This window comes from Garra rufa, chromosome 12 (genome assembly GCF_049309525.1).
Source record: "Garra rufa chromosome 12, GarRuf1.0, whole genome shotgun sequence".
Lineage (NCBI taxonomy): Eukaryota > Metazoa > Chordata > Actinopteri > Cypriniformes > Cyprinidae > Garra > Garra rufa.
Window position 1 is genome coordinate 2,088,395 of NC_133372.1, and position 27,446 is coordinate 2,115,840.

Sequence of the window (27,446 nt, forward strand, 5' to 3'; positions counted from 1 at the left end):
ACTTCTTTAAAGACTATTACAAGTCTTACTGACCCCAAACTTTGAACAGTAGTGTATATAGACGCCAACTGATTAACAACTCACATTAAAAACATTACCTACATCCTGGATTCATCAGATCACCAGTTTAATAGAGAGGTTTATGCTTGTTGAATGATGGTTCTTCATAACAAATGAGTCAACCAAAGTTGATGAGGTTATTTCTCTACACTCTTAAAAATAAAGGTGCTTCACGATGCCATAAAAACACATTTTTTTGTCTCAATGGTTCCATAAAGAATCTTTAACATCTGAAGAACCTTACCGTTTCACAAAAGGTTCTTCATATTATAAAAAGGTAGAAAGAGATGGTCCTTTAAAGAACCTTTGACTGAATGGCTCTCTGTGGAACCAAAAATGGTTCTCTTATGCATTACTGTGAAGAACCTTTTAAAGCACATTTATTTTTAAGACTGTAGAGCGAAATCCACTTTCTGAAATGTACACTAAATATGTACTTTTAAAGAAAATAGTTTAATAAATCAGTCCACAGCTGGCTGGATTTAATGAACTAGAGCATTATTACATCAAATCAAACAGAATGAGACACCTGTAACTCTGTCCATCACAAACACTGATCTGCTCAGGCGCGTTTGATCCATCGGCCTGTGATTGTTCACTCTCTGAATGAAATGCATGAAAATGAGGCGTTTTATCATCATTTTCTCAGGTCTCCAGCGCTCTTTGTCTCAGATGAATACGCTGCACTTCACAGGAACAGGTGTGCTGTCTAGGAATTGAGCGTTTTATAAGCCACTGCATGGATGTGAATATTCATGTAGTGTCATCAAAAGGACTGAATTCAACTAGTCTGATATGTGCACTTCATCAAGGGAACTCTAGGAAGTAAGCGTCCTGCATTTGCAGTGGCCTGATCCGGTTATGTACATAACAGCCAATTCCTGCTAAAGGAAATGAAGATTTAGACATTTCCTGTTTACAAAGAGTTTCCAGCTAATCAGCTGATGTCATTTTATTCATATGCTTTTATAACCATTGTTTTTCAACTCCATTTATCTCACTCATAATCCAAGCATCTAAAATTATCTGAAATGCTGCAGTGTGTAATTTACTGAGAAGGAAACTCACTTAAAAATAGGAAAATCTGGAAAGTCCTTTTTTCTTGATTAACATGAATAAACTTACAGTACATACACCTTGCAAAGTAAGATGGATTATACAAAATGCATGTTATTATTTAGTACTGACCTGAATAAGATGTCACATAAAAGACATTTACATAAAATTCACAAGTGAAAAATACTTGAATTTATAAAAATGACCCTGTTCAAAAGTTTACATCCCCTTGATTCTTAATATTTTGTCACCTGAATGATCCACAACAGGCTTTTTTAATTTAGTGATAGTTGTTCATGAGTCCCTTGTTTGTCCTGAACAGTTAAACTGTCTGCTGTTCTTCAGAAAAATCCTTCAGCTCCTACAAATTCTTTGGTTTTCCAGCATTTTTGTGTAGTTGAACCGTTTCCAACAATGACTGTATGATTTTGAGATCAATCATTTCACTCTGAGGACAACTGAGAGACTCATATGCAACTATTACAGAAGGTTCAAACACTCACTGATGCTCCAGAAGGAAAAAACATGCATTAATAGCCAGGGGTGAACACTTCTTAATTTGAAAAATAGGGTTAATTTAACTTATTTTGTCTTCTGGGGAGCATGTAAATATCTTCTGTAGCTTATGAAGGGCAGTACTAAATGAAAAAACCCAAGATATTTAGGCAAATTAAGAAAAATGTACCTTCTGTGTTTGAACCTTCTGTAATAGTTGCATATGAGTCCCTCAGTTGTCCTCAGTGTGAAAAGATGGATCTCAAAATAAACAGTCTTTGTCGGAAAGGGTTCAAATACAAATAAATGCTGGAAAACCAAAGAAATTTGTTGGACCTGAAGGATTTTTCTGAAGAACAGCAAGTAGTTTAACGGTTCAGGACAAACAAGGGACTCATGAACAACTATCATTAAAAAACTAAACAAAAAAAAAAACAAAAAAAAACAGCAGTATTAAGAATCAAGTGTATGTAAACTTTTATTATCTCTTGTGGACTATATGTAAACCTCATATGTGAAATATCTTATTCAGGTCAGTACTAAACCATAAAAAAAAAAATTACCATGCATTTAGATTCCTCTTATTTTAGTAGATTCTGAAAGTGGGAAGTAAACTTTTGACCTCAACTGTAAATGAGATATGTATTTTTTTTTTTTACCTGCTTCAAATGAATAAAGTTTTACAACTTTGCTCCCCCACCCCCATCAAGCATCAGAACATATTATAGTCATAAACTTCTAATTATATATTGACTGTTTTATCACGGTTTAATGTTCAATGTACAAATTTACACAATTTATGAACGTTCATTAAAGTTTCAAGTCTTGTACAGCACTCAAATTAATCAATCTTTTAGATAAATTAGTGTAGAAGAAACTTAATCTGTGTACATAGTTTTATTAAAGTTCGTGAATAGAATTCGAACAGAGATACTATGGAAATATTGTACATTCATCAGGAGCTGAGTTCTGAATAAATGCAAGAACTTTGACCCTTAAACACAATCCACAGAAAGCCAAAGGGAGTGAATGATGAGATGAAAGAACTAAATAATCCAGAAAGCAAATAAACAGCAAGTCAAACAAACACAAATAGACATGCATTTATATTTGAATGAATCCTCCATACAGATACATGTAAGGTAATCCAGTGATATATTTATAAAAATATGAACATACACATTTTATTGATATTTCTAAGTGCTCCGACAGGCATCACAAACTACAAAAGAGTCTGCGGTCACACGGATCTCGGTGACGCCTGATATGTTTAAATACTTTGAGGAAGCATCTACATGCTGCATTTGGTTTGCGCTTCGATCACGTCTGAGTTACTCGACCACTAAATCAGAAAATAACGAGAGCGGGAAGTGAAATCCGTCCTACTATAATCCTGACGTGGAATGCTGACGGCTCTGCCGAGCAACTGATGACAAACCGCTATTAAATATAGAAAAATAGACTCCTACAACCAAAAGAAATGAAAGTGTGTGGCCCTCGGCCAAAGATCAGTGTCGATGTTAACATGTGTTTATTTAAAGTCCAAGTGCAGAAAACATCAGTCGTAGCCCGCCACAGAACGTGGGTTAAGGGTTAAAACGTCACAAAGCACCAAGCGTGCATGAGCGTGCTTGAGTTTCACAAGGTGTAAGAATGAAAAGTGTAAAGCTCAAGACACATTTGGTGCATTTCTGACTTGGACAACTGGTTAAAGCAGAGTAACCCCGCTGTCTAACAGGCTGTCAGTCATCATCTCCTCTCCCAATCATTGGTCTCTAGACAAGCAAAGCCCCGCCTCTTTTTGCTGCTCCCAGACTCCGCCCACAATACAAGTTTGTAAAAGGAGAAACGCACTATATTGCCGAAAGTATTGGGATAGCTCCTTCTAATGAACAGGTTTGACCTCTTTAGTAATTTCCAAAGTAGAAATCTTAATTTTTAAGCATATAATGACATTCTGGGAAATTGTGAACAGTTTGGACAGGACCCTTCTGTGTATAAGGCAAGGTTCAGTCAGTGTGGAAGAACTTGACTGGTCTGCAGAATAAAAAAAAAAAAAGTCATAATCCCAGCTGAACACATCTGGTGTGACTTTAAATGCAGATTTGAGCTAAAACACTCATCACCAAACATCAATGACTTGTACATGTGGCTACAGTCATTTTACACACTTCCAAAACGGTTGCAAGAGAGATGGAAATACAATTTTTAAATCATGCTTTCATCTTTGTTGCCACAGTTTTGGAAGTGCCTTGTTCAGTTCTAAAGAAGGGGGTGTCCGAATAATTGTCAGTGGTGTTTGGTGATGAGTTTTTGGCTCAAGTTCTGCATTTAAAGTCACACCAGAAGTGTTCAGCTGGGCTTAGGACTTGATTTTATGCAGTCACATGCTTCCACAATCATTGTCATGTTAGAATAGAAAAGGGTCCCGTTCAAACTGTTGCTATAAAGAAACACACAATTCCCTAGAATATCATTATATGCTTAAAAATTAAGATTTGTACTCATGGAAATGACTAAAGTAGTCAAACCTGTTTATTAGAAGGGGGTGTCCCAAAACTTTTGGAGATGTAGTGTTTATGGGGAACAACAGTGAGACTCAAAAGCCCTTTAAGGGCAGGGCGGATCATGATGTTGCATCTGATTAGTTTTGATGACCTGAGATTAATTAAAGAGACTCGAGTGTATTGATGCCAAGAGGAGAGGGATAAATCACTAGAATAAACTAGTTTAAACTAGTCCTGACAGCCTGTTAAACGAGCAGGGTTTAACCTCAGCAGCCGGATTGAGTGATGTCCCCGCCGGAGCTCTTGGTGACCTCCATGGTGGTGAATATCTGGAAACAAATGAAGGGAAGGAGATGTTATAGTCAAAAGATCAAGAACTTGAGATATCAGTCATGTATAATGAAGCAGGAAACGCACCTCAGCACATGTAGGGTGAATCCCGATGGTGTTGTCCAGCTGATCTTTGGTAATCCCACATTTCATGGCGGCTCCGAAGCCCTGTGTGACCTCACCGGCGTTTGGACCCAGATAGTGGAAGCCAATCACACGTTCCTGAACAAAGACAACAGCAGTTAATACTAGTGAAAGTGCAGAGTCGCTTCCAGTGATGATAACATGGAATCTAAATGCAAATCATTTACACAATTCGATGGAAATAAGTAACTTCCTGTTAGAAATGAGCTTGTAAAACAAACAAGGACATGATTTAAAGCCAGTATTTAAAACTGATGTATCAACACAAACAGTCTGACATAAGTATATTGACAATTTAAACATTGCAACTCTATATATAGATTTTTTTAAAGCTTTATTTTAATTACCAAAATCGATTTACAGTTTAAGTTAACAATAACAACACTGGTAGAAGAACTGTTCAATCTAGTTCAGTTTAGTGACTTAGAAGACATGTTTCATAAAAGCCTTTACATTTATTTTAATTAGTGCCGTCAATTGATTAGGGAAAACAATTGAACAAATTAAAATTGCACAATTCTTTCTGCAAATAGATGCAGTTAATCTCACCTAACAAAGTTTTCATTATACTTCTATTTTGCAATAATTTGACATTCAATTTGTACCAACTCATACCACTGATATTTCTCTATGAATTTAACCACTGACTATAGTATTATATTTATGTATTATTTATTTTTATATATTCAGCAAGAAAATATAGCCCACTTTAATAGTTGCCAAACAATTCTAAATTAAAGATGAAGCTTAAAACTACACAAGTTATTGATTTACCCACAGCATCTGGATATTTTGGCTGCTGTTACTTTAAAAGCTGCTGCTGGTAAACTTGACACAGATGTGACACTGCTTTAAACGTGACGCATAAATAATAAAAGTATGCTGTTTTAGAGCAGCCTTAATCGCCTTTTTTGTAACTTCATGTCTTAACTGGCGACATAACTAAGGTATCGCATAGCCGTAGTTTAATCTGGGTTTGAATATCTTTTGTGCGAATTTGACAAAATTAAACGCCCATTTCATAGATGCGTTGTCTTTCAATAATTCAAGCACTTTTTAAGTACCTCTTTAGGAATAATGCTTTTTCAAGGGTTTTCCAAAACTTAAATCTCTAATTCAAAGTCAAATTCAAGTACTTCAAGCACCTTGTACGAACCCTACTTGCCCTGCATTAATTGTGGTAAACATTTAGAATGCGTTAAACTGAAAAAATTGCCTGCATCAACCAATTGACACCACTAATTTCAGAAATAATAATAATAATAATAATAATAATAATAATAATAATAATAATAATAATAAAAAAAACACATATATAGACTGTGACTTATGCGTGTCTTACATGATCAAGTTTATTGCAGATGATCTTGGCGTAGCACTTGTTGTTGTCCCGACCAGGAACGGTGAACTCCAGAGGCCAGAACAGACTGTGATAGACCTGCAGAGACAAACACAATTAGAGCACTTCATTAAAACCCAATCATTATCAGCACAGCTTATTAATATTTCCATTCTGACGTCTGTTTGCAAACACGCACCTCGAGGTTCTCCTGTCCGTAGATCTCGATGGCCTTCTCCTCTGGGTAACCACAGCTGCCGTATTCCATAGGAGTGAAGACAGTGGTGGGAACGTTCACATAATCGCACTGAAACGACACAGGAACTGGTGAGATCTCAGAAAACAGAGTTTAATTTAACATCTGTAGCACACAGGAATGGTTATGACTATGGCAGACCTTCAGAGACGCTCCACCATAGAGTCGGCGAGCCAGAAGTTTCCCGGCCTGAATGGCCACAGGCGTGAGCTCCCACTTCCCCTCCAGGATGTCTCCAATGGCATAGATGTGAGGAACGTTTGTCTGCTCCTCATCGTTCACTGGGATCTTTCCATTCCTGGACAGAGGAAGAGAAAATGACTCAATGTTAGCATTTGTAAAGCAAAGTCCAGGGGTCCGTTCTTCGTACCTCGCTTACTACATCCAAGATCAAATCATCGCGCTAACTATGAGCTCGCTATTCCGGTTCTCCGAACGCACTTGTTGTTGATGATTAGTGTAGCTGGATGAAGTTATCTGAGATCACTGGGTGGCTTAAAAGGGGCTACGTATCGATAGTAGAAACATTGATCGGCAACTCTTTGATTGGTCGGCGAACATGTCGAAGGACACAAATTAAACTCTTAAGTTATTATATGTGACCCTGGACCACAAAACCAGTCTTAAGTCGCTGGGGTATATTTGTAGCAATAGCCAAAAATACATTGCATGGGTCAAAATTATAGATTTTTCTTTTATGCCAAAAATCATTAGGAAATTAAGTAAAGATCATGTCCCATGAAGATTTTTTGCAAAATTCCTACTGTAAATATATCAAAATGTAATTTTTGATTAGTTATATGCATTGTTAAGAACTTAATTTGGACAACTTTAAAGGTGATTTTCTCAGTATTTTGATTTTTTTCCACCCTCAGATTCCTGATTTTCAAATAGATGTATCTCGGCCAAATATTGTCCTATCCTAACAAACCATACATCAATAGAAAGCTTATTTATTGAGATTTCATGTGATGTATACATCTCAGTTTTGTAAAATTTAACCTTATGACTGGTTTTGTGGTCCAGGGTCACATATTATATTTGCTCTTCCCTTTTTTGGTTGCTTTTATAAACAAACAAACAGATTATTTCAGAGTCTCTTTTCGAAAGACTAAAATTATATTATTTTAAAGGGAATTATATTATATTACAGGGAAGAGAAAAGGGAATCCTCTTTCACATTAGAGTCACAACAGGACCCACTAGAATATAGGAACAAGTAAAAGTGAAATGTAAGAATATTCTACAGAATGGTAATATTTATCACTTATATTGCTTTTAGTCTCTTGAAAAGAGACTCTGAAAAAAATCTGTTTGTTTGTTTATAACAGCAACCAAGAAAAGGCCAGAGCAAAAAAATATAGGTGGTGGTCCTGCACCCCCTCAAACCCTTTTTGGACCCATTGTTGAGGGCATCCTGGGGGCAGCTCTTCTTTAGACCAGCAGCACCTTCATAACTGGTAAATGAGCTTATAATTATATTTGTACAATGTAAAATATTTGGTTGTTGCCTTAATTAAAATGCTTTTTGTACTTTAACATTTATTTATTTATTATTATGTAGTTTTGCATAACACTCCATGACTTTTAACTGTTCCCACTGTGTGACTGAAGTATGCACAGTAAGTTGGGAAATAAATAAATTTAAATAAATAAATAATAATAAAAAAAAAAAGTGTGTGTGTGGGCAGTACCACATCCCATTGTAACAGCATTTTGTTTCCATTGCACAGGACAGTGAAGCAACCCTGTCAGATGACTGTAGTTTGGAGGAAGTACCTGTAAGTGCATGCATAATTTGGCCTGAATTTGTATCTACTTGTGTACTTCTATTTCTGACTGCAGTGTGAGTTGCAGGCAGAGAGGCCTGATACAGAGGTGGACAGTCTTGTAATTAATTTTACTTCCTTTATGACATGTATTGACCATTAAACGTTGTCTCTACAAATGAAACAGGGTGACATCCAATTGCTCTATAAGAGAAGTCTCCCGCAAAATAGAGTATACTGAGCTAAAGAAACAAAAGCTTCTAGGTAAATCCACCTTCGCTTTTATAGCCATGGTCTCTCATCTTGATTCCACAAAGTAATTTACTATTACTACTCTAAAATATAAATTAAATGTGAAATAATCAAATTAAATAGAATGATTAATAGTACATTTCCCTTTTTTAGAAAATGACCCGTATGTATCTGTATGAAATCAATAAGAGAATCAAATACTGCATTATCTTTAGTTACACTGATGATATTTATGGTAAAACAGTGATACACAAACTATGTTTAAGTGACATATGCACTTTTCAAATGACAGACAGCATTTTTTTTTTTTAAATAAATTACCCTGCATCACATATATGTGCGGTCATCTTTGACTTGTAATATAATATCGCTGTTGCTTTCGTATAAATGAAGCGGACATAACTGAGTGGCCGCGATCTAATCCTGTTTACATAAAGTAAGCCTGCTCCAGAGCATGTTTACGCTTACGGATCTGGTGCTATGACAGCAAGTCCAGGATGAGCGTCGAAGAACCGAATGATCCAAGATCACGCAAAATCGTCAACAATCAAATCCAGCTAACTTAGTTAGCGAGGTATGAAGAACAGACCCCAGGTCTTGAGGACAGAGTAAAAACTCCATCTACAACAAACTGTCCATTTCAAACTTGGTCTTGATGCTTGATCTGAATTAGATTACCTTTCCCCTTCTCAAATCTCTTCACATTGCATTATTTGGTTGTGAAATGTTAGTGTTATAATCTAAAAATGTTCCTCAAAGCATTAACTTTTGTATTGAGATTTTCATTCAATTGTGCATTCTTGTAAATAATTAAAATGCTGTTTTAGGGCTCATAAGTTATAAGCATTTCACTCATTTGCAACTAAAAATAGATGTGTGAACTAGGTTTGATCAACTCAAATTTAATGTTCTGCCACGATCGTATTTTTAAAAAAAAAAGAGGAATCACGATTTAGAATAGAAATATTACCAAACCTTTAAAAAAATATTGTCCATGTGATAATCTAAAAAAAAAAAAAAAAAAAAAAAAAAAATCCTTAAACATTAAATCTTTTGTATTGAGGTTTTAATTTGTGCATTCATTTCAATAACTAAAATGTTTTTTTTAGGGCTCAATGTTGCAAGCACTTCACTCATTTGTGACGAAAAATAAATACGTGTGAACTAGGACAGGGCAATTATTTAGAATTTATTGATTAATTCAAATGTAATGTTCTACCAATTTATTTATTATTATTATTATTATTTTTTTTAGAAATACAGAAATTTCAATTTTGAATAGAAATAAGAAATAGTTGTATCTCGGCCAAATTTCGTAAATGTGAAAAAAAAAAATAAAAAAAAAAAAAATTACTCAAAGCATTAATTTGTATACTTTTTATACAATTAAATTTGTAGCAAAATTGTGTAGTGTTGTATGTTGTTTCAGGGCTTCTTAATTCTTAATTTAAAAAAACCCTTATGACAGGTTTTGTGGTCTAGAGTCACATATAAAAAAAAAAAAAAAAAAAAAGTTAAAGCAGTTCAATTGAATCAAAAAACCTGTGAGGAACTACTACTGTATGTCTTATATTTCACGTTTGCATCATGGGGACAGGCTGAAAGCTGCGGTTCATTGATTTTACAGAACATTTATAGTTAATAATAGTGAATTTTACACAAGTTTGTACAAGATTTAGTTGTAGTTAAATATCTTTACAGAAAAGATGAATGAACAAGTGATTTGTTTAACATTTACATCATGTTCATGTGAGGTGCACTTGGAACAGACTTTTCTTTAACTAGAGGGTTAATAAAGAACAAGTTACTTGAATCATGTTGTAGTTACATTTTCAAGTTGACCATTTAAAAATCGCTTCAAAAACCCCAGACATTTATTTTTTGCCATATCGCCAAGCTCTAGTGTGAACTAACATGCAAGTGTATTTATAAGCTTGTGTGGGAATTAAAATCCCTCTTTTTAAGAATTCTACATCCATCCATCCTTATATCTGTCCATCTATCTGTCCATCTATCTATCTATCTGTCTGTCCATCTATCTGTCTGTCTATCAAAAAGCTAGTGTACTTTGCCATTGTGCAACTTTGATTAAATGTTGAACTTTTGATTAAAATGCATTAGTAAATTTTCAAATTAATATAAACAAATGGAATACAAGCCAGGGTTATGAGTATTTTTTTAATTATAGCATAAATTATAATTATAATAAATTTTCCTAATTATAGCATAATTTTCTTAGCTTTTATTTTTAAGTTTCTCCATTTTAAGTTTTAATAAGTGTTAATCATTTTTAACAGTTTAAGGTAGGACTTTAAATATTTAGATTAAATATAGTGTGAGAAATAAATCCAAGTGTATTTTTTTTAATGCCCTCCTACATGTTTCAACTTACGACACACATGCACCTTGAATTTTGTCTAAAGCATAAATAAAACCAGAGAAAGGTTTTAGGTTGCCACAGAAAAGCATCAGCAGAAATGCTTTGTAATGCAACAACCACATTACATCACCTTGAGCTCACTTCTGCAATCTAGGAAAACTTGGGTGTTACTGCAACTATTGCACATTGACTTTGCAATGTACAGACACATTATGTGCATTACTAATCTGAAATGAGCAACTAAGTCAGTATTTCAAACCATAAATCTGCTTAAGACACTCATATAGAAGAACCATAAAAGAGTCATACATCATTCCCATATGCATGTGGGTCACACGGAATCACATGATTGTACTTGAGAACGGACTGACTCAAACCACACACACACTTTCTTTGGTGTATATGTGAATTAATATGAATTATCCCACACTACTGAATGGAAATATTTAGCTGAATATATCCCAACCCAGTCTACTCCATAAACACACTCCATATGCTCTCTGGTCAGACGCTGGACACTCTTCAGTTCCCAGAATCAATAACTGCTGATTCACCGTGATACTCCAGAACCCGCCTCTGACCCCGCCCTCTCAAAAGCCACCATGACAACAAGGACTGTTATGGGCTGTGGGAGGAACTGAGGACAGATGACTAAAATAAACCATACAAAAGAAAGGGACATACTTGACATTGACTTTAACTCCAGCCTTGTCCAGACCGATCTTTCCTGTGCAGGCGTCACGACCCACTGCGATCAACACCTGAGACAGACACAGCAAACATTAGTCATATTATAGGAATGTGACTGATGACTACCACAGAAACACCAGACTCCTCCCTGACTTACAAAAGAAACACAAAAATAATTGAGCATTGTTTATAGGAATCAAACGCCCATAGGGATTACATCAACATAAAACCAGACATTCAACCACCTTAAACCACAGTCTAGCTACTCAAATGAAGGTTTAAACTGAATAATTGATGCAAATGCTTTAACAAAAACACTTGACAACACTGCTTTTAAACCCTTTGTAATTGCAATCTTTTTCCAAGCAGCATATTTCACTGACTTAAGCAGCTGATGAAGCCAGAACAACCATAGGTGCAGATCAAGATTTATTTAAAATATAAACATGACTTAAGCAGCACAAGTGTTTTCAACATTGATAATAATCAGAAATGTTTCTAGAGCAGCAAATCGGCATATTAGAATGATTTTTGAAGGATCATGTGACACTGAAAATTCAGCTTTGATCACTGGAACAAATTACATTTCACAATATATTTTTCATACAAAGCGGTTGATTCAAATTGTAATAATATTTCACGATATTAGTGTTTTTACTGCATTTTTAAATGAATAAATGCAGTCTTGGTGAGCAGACAAGACACATTAATAAATCTTCCCTGGTTCAGTCTATGGGGAAAAAGTCAATTTTTGTGTCCTTAGCCTTAACAGAAATATTACATTGGAAAAACACTTTAGGGTTACAATTTCATATTTATTGTTATTTAAACAATTACACCTTCTTGAGCCATTAATGTGGCAATATTTGTTTTGAAACAGGTTTTTCTACCATTTCAAATTCAATAATGTTTTCATAACTATCAAGTATATGATGTAAATGGCATTCAATTTATAAAACATATTAAAAGCGCTGTTCCCCTAGAGTTTTATATATATAAAACACTGATGACATCACTTGACTTCATTCTTCCTATTTCTTTACAATCTATGAAAAATGCCCATGCTAAGTCCACAGTTGTTGTTTTTTTCAGTTATCAGATATTTTCTCATTTATCTGATGAATTCATATGAAGCTTTTAGTTGAAGTCACTGGTGAGACCTACTTTATTGTTAAGGAATTGTAACAAAAAAAAAAAACTAGAATGCAAATGGATTAAACTACTTAATTTAGTGAGTATATTATGACTGACAACATGTGGTTTGACACCTTGCAGCAGTCATTTTGTAAAATGCATTTTTCATGAAAACTGTTACTGGTGTTACCTTCCTTATGGGTAGCAAGATTAGTATATCAGGTTTTATGTATGTCACTGGTGATTCATTTTTTCTGTCACATTAAATAAATAAAACAGCTCCTTATTTCTTGTATTTTCATTATTTTTCTGTAACTCTGACTACATGTGCTGAAAAACAAAACAAAACGAGTAATATTATTTTATAAAAACCTTTAATATTTCCAAAGGAGGTAACACCAGTGACTAATAATGTGGTCTAAATTTAAATGTTAGAAAAAGAAATGCATTTTAAGACTTCTTCATACCAAAAGTGGACATTATATATAATGTTTTGTTTTTTTCCCTCTCCAATATTTGTGCATGCCATGCATTTTTCTGAAAGCATGACTTAGGAGATGCCAATGTAGGGTTAGGGTTGATTGCAGGACAGATCAGCAGTTTTGAAACACAGCCAGAGATAGCAGACTTGACAAAACCAGATGAACTGCAATGATCTCTAAAAAGGAATTCTTCTTTTTAGCCAATAGAAAGACGCACAGACATAATACTCACAGTGTTATATTCCCCTTCAATGGTTTCATCACTCTCGGTCGATTTGGCCGTCACTTTAATTCGGCCCGGAGTTCCAGCTTCCAGCTGCTCGATCTATAGATAAAAAGAAGGTCATTTATCACCAACATAACACGAGTAAAGAGGTCATAATCATAACCCTGAAGAGCATTTCATAACCACACCACTGGAAACAGATAAAGCATCATTTCAGATTTCAGTAATGTTTAACAGCACACATGCACCAACCTTGGTAGGAACAAACTTCCTGAGGAATTTGACCCCGTGTGTCTCCATGTAATCTCCCGCACGGTTGGCCATGTCCTGATCGAATCCTCGCAGCAGAATGGAGCGAACCATGACGGTCACATCCAGCCCCAAACCGGCTAGAAACCCCCCGCACTCCAGAGCCACGTATGACGCCCCGACAACAAGAGTCTTCCCGGGACAGTAGGGCAATGAGAACAGGTCATCACTGCCAAAGACAAACAAAACAAATTAGGACACAACACAGACGGATCACGTTTTCTCAAATGTGGACAAAAGTTCAGACATACAGTTAAACATCATAAACGCTGACGAAGAGAAAAGTCAATATACTGAAAACCACAGAGGCATGAGTCTTGCCAAACACCTGCCACTCACTTCCTTATCAGATAAAAGATGAATGAGCCATCAGGAAATCTCAGACTCGAGTCACAAAAGAACAAATGCATTCGGTTTAAAAGCTTGTGACGTCAAGGGCCAAACTCTACCGGAAAGTGAACATTACTATGGTTTTGTTCAGACTCCCAGTTTCTAGGAGATTTTTGTGCATATCCGATTGGAATCTGATCATATCTAGCAAAAACAAACATTTTAAATCAGATTTTTACTAATGCATTTCAAGCGAAATTCATAAGTATGAAATCCTATTCAAATCGCATTTCAGTCTGACCGCTCAGATCAGATTTATGTCATTTTCTCACGTCACGTAAAACACGTCAGATGCTGTTTGCAGAAAACATGCTGAACGTCTTTTCAGAAACAAGGTTGTTGTTGTAGCAAAGCGCAAGTCAACCGGAAAATGACAATTATACTGCTGGTCTACACACATCTTTGAGTTGAGAAATAAAGCCACTAGTGTTGTCACAATACCAAAATGTTGACTTCGATATGATAGTTGACAAAAAAATAAAAAATAATTTCATGACATAGTAATTTTATTTTACAAAAACAAAAGCATATGATAGTAATTTTTTTGTTATTTTATCTTTGTTATTAATTACATAAACAAATGCAAATAACAAACTAAAGGACAAATAAACAAAACAAAAGACACACATGAAACTAATAGGGCCCTATGAAACACATTTTATTATTTTTCTCAAAATCAGTTTATTTTCATAAAATTCTATGAATCATTCCATAAATTGTCTGGATTCCATTTTAATAGTTTCATTACATTTTAATAATCAAAAGCACGTCTAATTAATTTATAAATATCAATTTGATTTTATGAAGAGTTAATTTATATTATTAATTTTTTCTCAGAAATACTGTGTTGTGTACTTACAATTTTCTGGTAAATATTCATTAAATATTGTTTTAATATTTTATTAGTAGTAGTAGCCCTGTCATTACATTAAGTAATATTTCTGTCACTTTTATTTTGACGGGTAGACCTTTGGGTGTCGGTTTTTCCTCAAAAGTACCGGATAAAACACTCATGAAGTGACTGAGCAGTTCTAGAGATTTTTTTTTAAAGGTTTAAATACAGGGTTCATATTTAAACGGGCAAATTCCATGATATTCCTTATACGGTAAATTCTGGTACTAGTAAAAAGTGGAATCACACCGTTTTTAAAAGCAGGGTATCATGATTCTTTGTAGTACTGGTATATCATGAAAACACTAGAAGCCACGCATTCCAGCTTGCTACATTTCTGCCACTTCCTCATAAAACATAATATAATCCAGCATAATGGCAACACAAGACAGTGGCAACAGTGTCATGGGACACATAAATTGGATCTTATGATGCATGGTGTGCATCAATCATTTAGATCAGATTGTAATCGGATAAACAAACAGATTTGGACTGAAAGTCAGAACAAAGCTTATTCCATACTCAGCCTAAAGGAGAAAATGTGCAAGTATGTTACTTAAAAATAAGGAACCACATGACCATTTTACACATTTATGTGGAAAATCTGAGCTACAAAGGGAAATAGTCTTTTTATTCGACACGTCATTCATCCACATTTAGGTGGAAGTCTTCCTTCCCTTGGCGAATGAGAATGAATCAGCTTTAACTCAAATCCTGTAAATAAATCAGTAACGCCCCCCTGAGGTCCAGCTGCATTTAAGCAGCTCTCCAGAGGGAGTTTACTAGTCTTAGCTCACCTGGTGATGCAGTACTCTTTATCTCCTGGGATGCCCAGGTAACGAGGCCTCTCTCCTGTCGCCAGGACAAACTTAGCAGCAGTGTAGAACGTCTCTTTACCACGCTTATTTGTGGCCTGTTGGGGAGAGTAAACAAAAGGTGAGACGAGCACAGGTTTTGGCAGACTGTGACTGTGGTTTGAAATGCAATCAATATGTAATAAACACACACAGAAATGCCTTGTCATTAAGCCACATTTTCTCATGTTCTGTTGACAAAAGGAGGAATGAATTATGCTTTACATTCATCACTAAGAAAATCAAACTCTTTTTACATTCACATTTTATCTAACCCTGCAATGGACTTGGATCTCTTTTAGGTTCAATTTAGTAGATTGTTCGGCAAACAAAATTATTCGGCCAAATAAGTGAAAAGGCTGAATAAATTATAGAGAACAATGACATAACACGATCAAATAGAGGCGCACGCTAATGCAGCAAACACGTCGGCAGTGTGGAAGGATTTAAAACCGTCCGAGAAACACGCAAAAATTACTACAAGCACCGACAGCGAGAGACTGTTTGGTATCGCATCGCATGTCTTCCAAGAGACGAGAAAGGGCTGGTTGTTGCTGGTTACTGTATGATGACTGAAATCCATTAGTAAATAAACTACAGACGTTATGTTGTCTAATACACGCACCAATTGTATTTATTCTGACAGCACTGCACGAGTTTGTTAGTCAGGGTTCAAAGGGCATTGTAATTTTACTGTTGTTTTTTAAAATAAAATAAAAAAGACAAAAATAATGATAATCATTCCATCAGCTCTATTAATACATTTATTCTAACATTCTCCTTTGCTCAGCAAGGCTGCATTTATTTGAACATTAAAAACACATGCCTGATTCAAGAACGGAATCATAAAAATGGCCAAAGAATATTATTTTACTAATTAACTTTAGTTAAATTGTGCTTTGTTGGTAGGCTATAATGTCTACTAGAATGTTAAAATGTTCAGCGTAAAGTAAATATTTTAAACTTTTTGTAATTGTGTTTTTTTTTTTTTTTTGAAAAGCAAGACAAAACTGTAAAAAGCAAATATTGGCTATTTAATTTATGCAATGGTGAAACAAAATTGGCAAAATACACGTAAGAAAAAAAAAACGTGTTCGGTAATCGTCCTTCGGACCAGTGTGTAATTGTGTTCGGCTTCGGCAATGCATTTTCATTTCGGTGCATCCCTACAATATAGCTGTGACCATCAGCTCTGGCCAAGAAAACTGCTTTGTCTTTACAATGCATATTGGGTGTCAGCTATAGTACATTTGGTTTGCCATGTCAGAACACACTTGCCTTGATCTTGTGCGGCTCCACAAACTCAGCGTAGGCGTTGACGTAATTGACGTTTTTGTCTCGTAGGGATACTCTGTAGCCCCAGTTGAGTGAACCGATGTAGTTATTCACCGCGGTCCTCATCGTCTCCCAGTTGTGAGTCACTTCAATGAAAAACCAATATTTGATGAGAATTAATTAAAACAGCAGGCAGATACAAAGGAAAACACTAAGATTGAGAAGGGAAGCTCATGAAATCATGAAGTTTGCAACACAATGAATGTTGTAATGATCACTTTCCTGGTTCTGTGTATTACAAAGACTTTTGGTTCTAATTCTTTTATTATAAATATTATAATTCATAATGGTTTTTCAAATCAATAATGACAAGGTTGCAATCACAGAATTAATAAAAATATACTAAACCTTTCAGCAAAAGAGGAAATCAACCTGAAACTGAAATGTCTTCAGAGCAGAAATCACAAAATTGCATCACAACTTCAAGCCTTCATGTACTCGGCCTTAAAATCTACATTTGCTTTTTCTAACGCATCTGGAATGCATTAACTCATGTGATGTAATTCTTGTGTGCAATCCATGTACCACCGTGTACTAGGGTTATCACGATACCATAAAAACGAGTTACGATACTATAACAGCTGAAGTATCACGATACCATGCAGTATTCTGTTCATTTAAATTGTACAAAAAAATAAAAAAATAAAAAGATGTAAATGAAAACAGGCAAGATTTTTCTCTGAATACCTCATTATTGTGAATAAATGATTGGCTATTGTTATCCATGAAATCATGTCAACAAAACTCATCTGAGCACTGCACAGAAGCTTCATAGAGTGACATTTAGATGTGGTATTTATACATTTAGACTGTACTTATAATTGCATAAATAATGTTATAAGATTAACGTTTTAAATACAAAACTCTAAATATAGAAATATGTTGGAAAAGAATGGAAATGACGGGAAACTTAAATCCGTCAGCAGATGGCAGCAGTGTTGACGATTGAATCACTGAATCGTTGTTCAAACGATTCTTTCAAAACGGCTGAATCATTCAGGAGTGAATCAAATGACTCGTTTTTATGAATGCCTTAGTGAATCAGTGATTCGCCCAAACCAACACGAATTCAAATTCGAACACAGAAACGAAACAAAAAATATCTTGCTCGCAAGGCCGTAACCAGGGTTTGAAAATTAGCGAGGTCCAAAGTAAGGTGTTAAAGATTGTGCTATAATAACACCCACAAATGCACTACATACAGCCTAAACTTCAAAATAGACAGACATGTAGATGATTGCGAAAGATTTTTTTTTATTCAGTATAATGTTTTACATGGAAAGTTCGTTTTTTTTAGGTGAGGGAATTTTTTTTATAACAAGTATCAGGTACTGATAGAAGAGTCAACCGCTTTCACGCACGTCTTTCAAAATAATAGTCTAGTGTCAGAAAAAAACAGAACGGGCGTGTTCACACTTGGCGTCTTTTTTGACAAGAAAAAGTTGACAAGGGCATTTTTTTTAGTTACAAAAAAAATCTGGAAGCGTTGCAGCAAAGGGCGTCTTTTTGTTGCTATAACAACAGTGTGAACACGGCCTTAGACAGTCATCTGAATCAGACCTTCTCTTCTGAAACTGCAACCCTATTGTGTACCATGTACAGCTTCATATTTCCAGCCGTGGAATATATATACGACTTACCCTGTTCAGAGAACTCCCAGCCAAACTTGCGTGCATCCTCCATAGCTGTGCTCAGCAGGGCTGTCTGATGCATCAGTTTTTTAGGAATGCAGCCCACATTCACACACGTGCCACCCAGACCTGAACAGAGACATCATTATTATTATCATCTTACTAAAAGCTATTTTTGATTAAACGTGCATGATTTTGATTACAGTTCAATTACCCCAAGTTGTGCCTTTCGGTGTAGGAACAACATAATCCAAAACCATGACCTTCTTTCCCAAGGCAGCTGCTTGCTGTTTGGACAGGAAGAGGACGTGTTAAAATCAGATTCATGTGCAAAACCCACAAGAGCTGCTCATGCATTATTCGTATTTGCTTGGCTAAATGACTTTTTCTGGTTAAATTCTGCATGAGGATTTTACATGCGCCATCAATGCAAGTATTTACATTTCTGATAATTTTGCGTGCAACATAATTAAGCAATACTGCACCTGCACTTTTTTATTTGGATGTTTATTAATTTATAAATTTTTATTTTATAAATTTTTTAGTCATTACATGTTTTGATTTTATTTCTCTGATTTTAACCTGATTATTTTGAGGAATCAATTCAAAACTAAAAAAAAAAACATTTATATATAATTTGGTATTAGGGGTGGGCGGTACACTGGTGTGACAATGCACCACGACATGGATTTTCTAATACCGTCAATACCGTAATAAATCAATTAAGTGCCTTGAACGGCTGCATTTACATCAACAATAGCTAATTCTAAATAAGGCATTAAATTTTCTTCAAACGTTCAGTTGTGGTCTGAATACCTGTCCTTATACTATATCTTGTTGTCAATAAAAAAGTAAAAAAGCCGGCCGAAGGATTTACACAGCGGATCACAAATTGAGCGGGCACGAGGCGAACGCGACCGAACTGTTTACTTTTACTTTCGATTTTGCGATAACGCACACTCTGTGTAAAGGGAGCAGCACAGCTTATAATAGATATTTGTCAGTGAGTACAAGATTGCAGCAAATCCTCCAGTCTATTTTTGTCATCTCTTTACTTTCGACCCGTGATCATTCAAATCTAAAGGTCATTGTACACTGAGTTCAATTTTCAGATGCGTTTTTTTTTTTTTTTTTAGTTTTCTCATATTCGCCATCCTTATCAAAATGATTATTATGGATGCGAAAGTGCAGAAAATCAAACACGATCCGAATTTTTTTTATGACGGACGAAGTTTCAGAGGCAGTGTGTAAACTCGATTAACATAACCTGCATTTTTTTTAACGTGCAAAAATCTTGGACGAAAATTTCGTACTCATGTGTGCAATGACATTAACTCCAGCTGCAGCTCGTGTTGGATGCAGGGTTGCCAAGTCCGCGTTTTTCCCCACAGAATTGGTCTACTTTTAAACTGTCGCCATGGGTTGATTTTCCCCAGTTATTTAAAGGTTTTAAATATTGCAGAAATTAAATTTCAATAAAAAAGAATTTTTGTTTTGTTGTACACTGTTAAGTAAGATGTTTAGGTTTTTTGCAAAATAAATGTGTTGAGAATGCATAATACTCTCCCATGTCTCTTTTTGATAAGGATACCTACCATTTACTTATTATATTATAAAAATATTAACTTTAATCACATACTAAAGGGACAGGACATGCTACTCCTCCCAAAATGTACCAAAAAAAAAAAGTAATACCATGATATTATACCGTCACCGTTCAAAAGATGAAAAATACCGTGATATTAATTTTAGGTCATATCGCCCACCCCTATTTGGTATATACATAAAATGTGACCCTGGACTAGAGCTGCACGATTAATCGTTTTTAAACCGAAATCGCGATTTGAAAGGGTGCGATTTTCAAATCGCAAGAGCTGCGATTATTTCGATTTATTATCAAATGTGGTAACAAGCATATAAGTCGTTTTTGACAGGTCACTTCAAGTGCATATTACGTCTTCATGCTTATATTACGTTTGATGCAGAGTTTAACCAATAGGGGGCATTTTAACACTGCATGTAGAGACATGCACAGGACGTATTTTTCAGTCCCGCCTCCGCAGAAATATGTTTATCTCGGTCCCATCCTACCTCGACATTCATGTTTTGTCCCGCTCCTGCCCGCATAAAAGTAACATATATAGTTTTTTTTCAGTACATCAATTGAATTTACATGAAACAGTTTTGTAACATCTCGTAAGTTTCACAAAACCCCAGCATAAACGTCCCCGATAAAATATTTGTTATATAGGCTAAGCATCAACATTCACCACTGTTATTCTTAACAGAATTAAGAGCAAGCATGAGCTACTGTGTATCCAGAGCAGAATGCAAGCAGACAAAGCTAAAGTTGACATCTCAGTTCATTTGCGATCTCATAAAGCTCTAACACAATGAATATTATGCACGATGAATCTTTCACAATGTCTACACTTCGTGTGTTTTAATTCACGAGCACGCAATATTCAGCACTGTGCAAGAATGTTTGAGCAGTGAGTGGATTCTAACTTAAACACCTGACTGCCTATCCTTGTGCTTACTGATAATAGCTGTAGTTGTATACTGGTTGTTCTTGCTGCTTTTGTGCAATAGATGAATAACAATATTTTGCTTTTTAGATATTTCTATTTTGCGGGGATCCCGCGAATCATTTTATTTTCCCGCGTCCCGAACAGCCGCACTCGTCCATCAAGTTTTGTCCCGCGCCGCAGTCGGTTGCCTCGGGTCCCGCTATACTCCCGTAGGAGTGCAGGTCTCTACTGCATGTACTGAGCAAATAACGTTAACGCCATTTGGAAAAGATGAGCGGGAGCAGGGGCTCAACTTCCCAACAAAGTGTCTCTTAATGTAGGTTATCATCAGTGTTTTACTGATGTAAAATTGTTTACAGTGTGTTTGGATTCCTAAAAGTTTAAGATTTTAATAATATTTTATTATATAATTTTAATTGTTAATTTAATTTAATTTAAGATACTGTAGTTATTTTCTTAATTTGTCATGATAACTGACAACTTTATTTTAAAAAAGGCAACAATGTTTAAGAGGTTTTAAATAAACAGTAGAAGAGTGTAGCATACTTTGTGATTATGCTTGGTCTTTCTTTGGTTCTGTTAAAACCACCATATCAAACCTGTAGCTCTTTTATGAAATAGTAGTAAATCGCATTTTAAATCGCAAATCGCAATTTTGATCAGAAAAATCGCAATTAGATTTTTTCTCCAAATCGTGCAGCCCTACCCTGGACCACAAAACCAGTCATAAAAGTTAAATAATTAAGCTTTCCATTGATGTATGGTGTTAGGATAGGACAATTTTTGGTCGAAATACACCTATTTGAAAATCTGAAATCTAATCTAATCTAATCAAATCACCTTCAAAGTTGTCCAAATTAGGTTTTAGCAATGCATATTACTAATCAAAAATTAAGTTTTGATATATTATGGTTGGAAATTTACAAAATATATTAATGGAACATGATCTTTACTTAATATCCTAATAATTTTGGGCATAAAAGGAAAAAAAAACAAAAAAACGATAATTTCGACCCATACAATGCATTGTTGGCAAATATACTCGTTGTACTTCAGACTGGTTTTGTGGTCCAGGGTCACAAATATGTAATCACAGATAAAACAGTAAATAAAACTCATACAAATATTAAAAAAGTTGTATATAAAAAAATAGAAATACATCTGTAAAATATATAATAAAAAAATGCTGTTTATTACAAGCAAAAAAAAAAACTCTGTGTTAGTGTAAATCTGTGACTTTAGTGGATTTTTACTTAAATCTCTATTTTACTTCTTGCAAATCAAAAGCTAAAATATATTTACATAAAAAAAAAGAAAGTCTGAGATGACAAAGTGGCCGACTGACCTGACTTTGACCCTGTGCACACACACGCATACAGTATTTAATGAGCATTATGCATGAACAATCTGTGTAATTTAACTCACCTTTGAGCAGGCCAGTCCGCCAGAGCCGCCGCCAATGACGATGAGATCATAGTCGTACGCCTCACTCTCCTCACCCAACAGCTTCTGCAGGATGCCATCTTTGTGTGCCTGTTACCATAACAACAAACCAATCATTAGCAGGAGCATAAAAACGATGCTGATAAGAGGCATCGTGAAGAGGTGCTTGAGCATTATTCAGCTCGATTACCAAAGGTCTTTCCCACAGAGCTGCTGCTGCTGCGAAAGAGCTTTTATAGACAGATGACAGATCTACAGACAGATGCATTATTGATTGAAACAGGCACTGATGAGCAGACATTTCTTATACACAAACCAAGAGTAGCTTTCTAATAGGATAGCACAATCAAATAAACATGAATTAGTTTACAGTAGAAAAAAGGCTCCAAATACAAAGTGGCACAAAATGGCTTATGTGCATCTCAGTCACAGAATGGCATGTTTTAAAGCAGATGGAGCATCAGGACTCATAAGTGCTAACAACATGATAAAATACTGTTAGTTGCTGAAAGAGTTGAAAAATTATTATAATGTATATATTACAGTTGAAGTCAAAAGTTTACATACACCTTGCAGAATCTGCAAAATGTTCATTATTTTACCAAAATAAGAGGGATCACACAAAATGCATGCTATTGTTTATTTAGTACTGACCTGGATAAGATGTTTCACATAAAAGATGTTTACATATAGTCCACGGAAAACAGCTGAATTTATAAAAAAAATGACCCCGTTCAAAAGTTTACAAACACTTGATTCTTTATACGGTGTTGTTAACTGAATGATCCACAGCTGTGTTTTTTGTTTAGTGATAGTTGTTCATGAGTCCCTTGTCTGTCCTGAACAGTTAAACTGCCCGCTGTTCTTCAGAAAAATCCTTCAGCTCCTACAAATTATGTTTTTCAGCATTTCTGTGTATTTGAACCCTTCCAAGCAATGACTGTATGATTTTGAAATTTATCTTTTCACACTGAGGACAACTGAGGGACTCGTATGCAACTATCACAGAAGATTCAAACACTCACTGATGCTCCAGAAGGAAAAACAACGCATTAAGAAACTTTTTGAATGTGAAGATCAGGCTAAATTTATCTTAATTTGTTTTCTGGGAAACAAGTATCTTTTGTAGCTTCTAAAGGGCAGTAGTAAATAAAATAAAAAAAATGACATTTTGGCAAAATAAGAAACAGAAATCTTTGTTAAAATGTTTTCACCCCTGGCTCTTAATGCGCCGCGTTTTCTTCTGAAGCATCAGTGAGCATTTGAACCTTCTCTAATAGTTGCATATGAATCTTTCAGATGTCATCAGTGTGAAAAAATGCAGAAAAACCAAAGAATTTGTGGGACCTAAAGGCTTTTTCTGAAGAACAAAGGGCAGTTTTACTGTTCAGGACAAACAAGGGACTCATGAACAACCATTACTAAACAAAAAAAAAAAAAAAAAAAAAAAACACAGCTGTGGATCATTCAGTTAACAACGCAGTTTTAAGAATCAAATGTATGTAAACTTTTGAATTTTTATATATTTATAAACTTTTCATTTTATAAAAGCAATTATTATTTTCTGCGGACTATGTGAAATATCCTATTCAGGTCAGCACTTAAAAACAAGCATTTTGAGTGATCCATCTTATTTTGGTAAAATAATTGACATTTTGCAGATTCTGCAAGGTTTATGTAAACTTTTTACTTCAACTGTATGTATAAAAAAAAAAACAGCCATCAAATAGGAAGCTCGATACTGTTATATTGAGTCAGGAGGTCTATGGCAACTCCAAGGCACAACTCTCAAATTATTTTCTCAAATTATTTTCTAGAATTGATAAAAACCTCAGAAATAAAAATCAAATGCAGACATGAGACATTTTAGAGAGTGAAACAGATGCATTTAGAATGATACTGAAAGCAATTATGTAAGTTAAATGGGACATAAAATCTTCTAACAGACATGTGGGACAGTTAGCAACAGTTTCATTACCTTTAAACGACCTATGATTATACTAACAAAAATAAAGGGTGCGTGCGGGTGAGGCTTTGCAGCAGAACGTGCACCAACTCATCCGCTCGTGACCATCAGCTCCACTTGAATGTGAAGTCAAGCAAGAACCGATTCGGAGTGGAAAACCACTAGGTTTTAGAAAACAGCATGCAGGAAATTATAATTCAGCAGTAGTAGGTGACAGAATGAATGGTTATTGTTCATTCTATAAAGTTAGAGAGATTTAAGCCATCAAATTTGATATTGAAAAGTGAAAACAGCACAGCTTGCTTAAGGAAATGACATTTTTTGTGTCTGCTAATCATTTACCAAAAGGGAAATTCTGACCCCAAATTCTAGAACCAATTCCTTTGATGGTCTTAGACATGAACACAAGAAATAACTCCCATTAATTATGAAAAGTCCTGCCAGAAAGTCCCAGCTAGAATCACATGCATAGATCAGACAGAAAAATCGGAACCTTCATGGTGTTGTCACAGCCTCCGATGTGTTTCTTGTTGATGAAGACGTTGGGGACGGTTTTCTGCCCTGTCATCTCATGCAGCAAGTCCTGGTAGTTGGTTCCATCCTCTGAAACACATTAGACATGATCAGTCAGAATCTCACCTCTCACATTTCACATCTACGCCACACAGGCAGCTCTCCAATAATCGAATCAGGTTCGGATCTGGCAGTGCATGCCTGCTTTTGAAAGCGATGTTTGGCTCCAAATGCACAGAGGAAAAAAACAGCAGCAGCTAATCAGGTTTGAAGCTGTTTGCCAGAGAATCCATTATCAGGGTCATGCTACGAACATGAGATGAACAGCTGTGCATGGACAGCAAGATAAAGAGAGCATGAGACATGAATGAGACATGGAGGGTATGGATGAGTAAATGAAAGCAAAAAGGGGAAGATGATTTGAGTCATTAGTAACGCTGGAGTCGGAGTGACTCAGCAGGTTGCCCGTCACGGCCAACACTTAAACATTAACTTAAGAGGCTCAGAGAACACATGCAAGAGTACTTCAGCTCAACTCTGTCAATGAGGCGGTAAAAGTTCAATAACCTCAAACATGAACATTACATAATATGAGCTGAAGTGGAAGCACATGCAGATAACATGTATAATCAGTAATCTTGTGAATCATGTTATGCAATTGTATGTTCAGCAAAACAAATGTAGTCAACATGGTTTTGTGTATTTGTGAAGTTAACAAATAGTATACTGTAATCTCAGAACTTGCCATTGTTGACAAAATATTTTAGAATTTGGCTCAGTTGTTAATGATAAACAGCCCTGATAAAATAAATAAATAAATGCACATTAAGGTTCAAAGCCTGGGACCACTAGACAAAATTATAAAATAAACATATTGCTATTTTTGTTTTTCCTTCAAAATTCTACAACTTTACTGTTAGGTTTAAAAAAACAAAAAAAAAAACAATAATATTTTAAAAATTTAAATTTACATTTTGATTGTTTCACTCCAAACCAGCTTCTTTGGCTATTTTAATGGTGAAAACCATTCTTGAGTTATGTTTTATTTTAATCTTAATTCATTTTCAGTAAAAAGATATAACCCCACACACTATCGATATTTGCTAAATATAAAGATTTGTCACAAGCAACATTTCTGTCTGCTGAACTTCATCAGGCATACGTGCACAATTAAAAACAAAAATAAAATAAAAATTGTTTTGTTTCACTCCACACCAACTTCTTTGACTATTTAAATGGTGAAAACCATACTTGAGTTGTTTTGTTTTAATCTTCATTTAATCAAAACAAAAGTCACGATTACTCGATTGAAAATAAAAGTTTGTTTATATACTATTATGCATTTATAAATACATAAGTTAGATGAGTTAAATGCACACACATATGAAAAATGTTAAGATTTATATGTAAAATATTGACGTTTATATATAATATAACTTATATACAAGTCTTTACATACAAATACAAGCAATTATTTGTTCAAATATATCACAAATGGGTGTATTTATATATACAATATACACAGTACACACATATATAGTATGCAAAAAAAGAAAGAAAGAAAAAATAAGTTAGTAACTGGCACAGCCTGGCACTTCCTCCATGTATTAAATTTCACTCACAAAAAGGAATTACTATAAAAGTCATTTGATATGCAAAGGGATAAAAGGTTATTGTGCTCTTACCCATCAGATCCAGCTCTATGGCATTACACTTGACATTCAAGTCATTAAAGAGTTCCTTCACCTGGAAATAAAGAAAATTGTAAATGTTAGATATTCAACCAGACTTACATTTTAAACACTTTACTTTAGCAGAAAATTATATAACAATAAATCATTATTTATTCTCCCTAATTCCTCTATTTAATCTTTTACATTTTCCTTTCTAAAACAGCCAACAGCTTACGTACAAGTGAAAGTCTTCAAGTTTTATGGATATTTACACAAAGACCAGTCATTAGATTTGCAAAAATCATCAAGTTGAAAAAGTGTTTCAACATTGCATTAAATACCGATGAACACATTAACTTTTCTGTAGGTTAACCATGTATTTCTATGTCTTTGAAAGGCTTTTGTCTTTCAAACATGCACAAACTCTTTTTCTCATCTGATCCTCTTTGACCTAATACATTTCCTCCCCTAAGACTTTAAAATAAATATTTTAACAATTAAGTATTGCTAACAACAGAAAATGGAATATATTTTCTTACTCTGTATTTTTATCTCAGTATGGTGCAAGCATATCCCATTTAAGTCAATGTGATAAACGAGTTAGGTCAAAAGTAATTAATTATATTACCTAAAATGTGTCATTGAGGTTCCTTCATTAGTTTCTGGAAAGTGGCATCTTACATCACCAGACATAATCTAAAACCACCACATCAAAGTCGCTATTATGCTTACGATGACTATAGATTAACTTTAATCCCAAAGTCTAAAATCCAATATCTATGGGAAAAC

The 27,446-nt window shown here is 34.9% G+C and overlaps 2 protein-coding genes across 2 annotated transcripts in view; both read right to left on the reverse strand.

Annotated features, from left to right (window-relative positions):
• The window catches only part of LOC141346786 (thioredoxin reductase 1, cytoplasmic-like), a 7,333-nt gene extending 3,972 nt beyond the window's left edge, over positions 1 to 3,361 (reverse strand). Inside the window, exon 1 of the mRNA XM_073851744.1 lies at positions 3,348 to 3,361. Coding sequence (XP_073707845.1) covers positions 3,348 to 3,361 — 14 coding nt within the window. The remainder of the gene's footprint in view (positions 1 to 3,347) is intronic.
• Positions 2,494 to 27,446, reverse strand: part of txnrd3 (thioredoxin reductase 3) — a 26,625-nt gene continuing 1,672 nt past the window's right edge. Inside the window, exons 2-16 of the mRNA XM_073851433.1 lie at positions 26,670 to 26,730; positions 24,965 to 25,074; positions 22,488 to 22,595; positions 18,746 to 18,818; positions 18,541 to 18,660; positions 16,844 to 16,986; positions 15,509 to 15,624; positions 13,373 to 13,598; positions 13,127 to 13,219; positions 11,273 to 11,349; positions 6,329 to 6,485; positions 6,131 to 6,238; positions 5,935 to 6,030; positions 4,536 to 4,670; positions 2,494 to 4,447 (exon numbers count right to left, since the gene is read on the reverse strand). Of these exons, the coding sequence (XP_073707534.1) occupies positions 4,385 to 4,447; positions 4,536 to 4,670; positions 5,935 to 6,030; positions 6,131 to 6,238; positions 6,329 to 6,485; positions 11,273 to 11,349; positions 13,127 to 13,219; positions 13,373 to 13,598; positions 15,509 to 15,624; positions 16,844 to 16,986; positions 18,541 to 18,660; positions 18,746 to 18,818; positions 22,488 to 22,595; positions 24,965 to 25,074; positions 26,670 to 26,730 (1,686 nt within the window). The 3' untranslated portion in view covers positions 2,494 to 4,384. The remainder of the gene's footprint in view (positions 4,448 to 4,535; positions 4,671 to 5,934; positions 6,031 to 6,130; positions 6,239 to 6,328; positions 6,486 to 11,272; positions 11,350 to 13,126; positions 13,220 to 13,372; positions 13,599 to 15,508; positions 15,625 to 16,843; positions 16,987 to 18,540; positions 18,661 to 18,745; positions 18,819 to 22,487; positions 22,596 to 24,964; positions 25,075 to 26,669; positions 26,731 to 27,446) is intronic.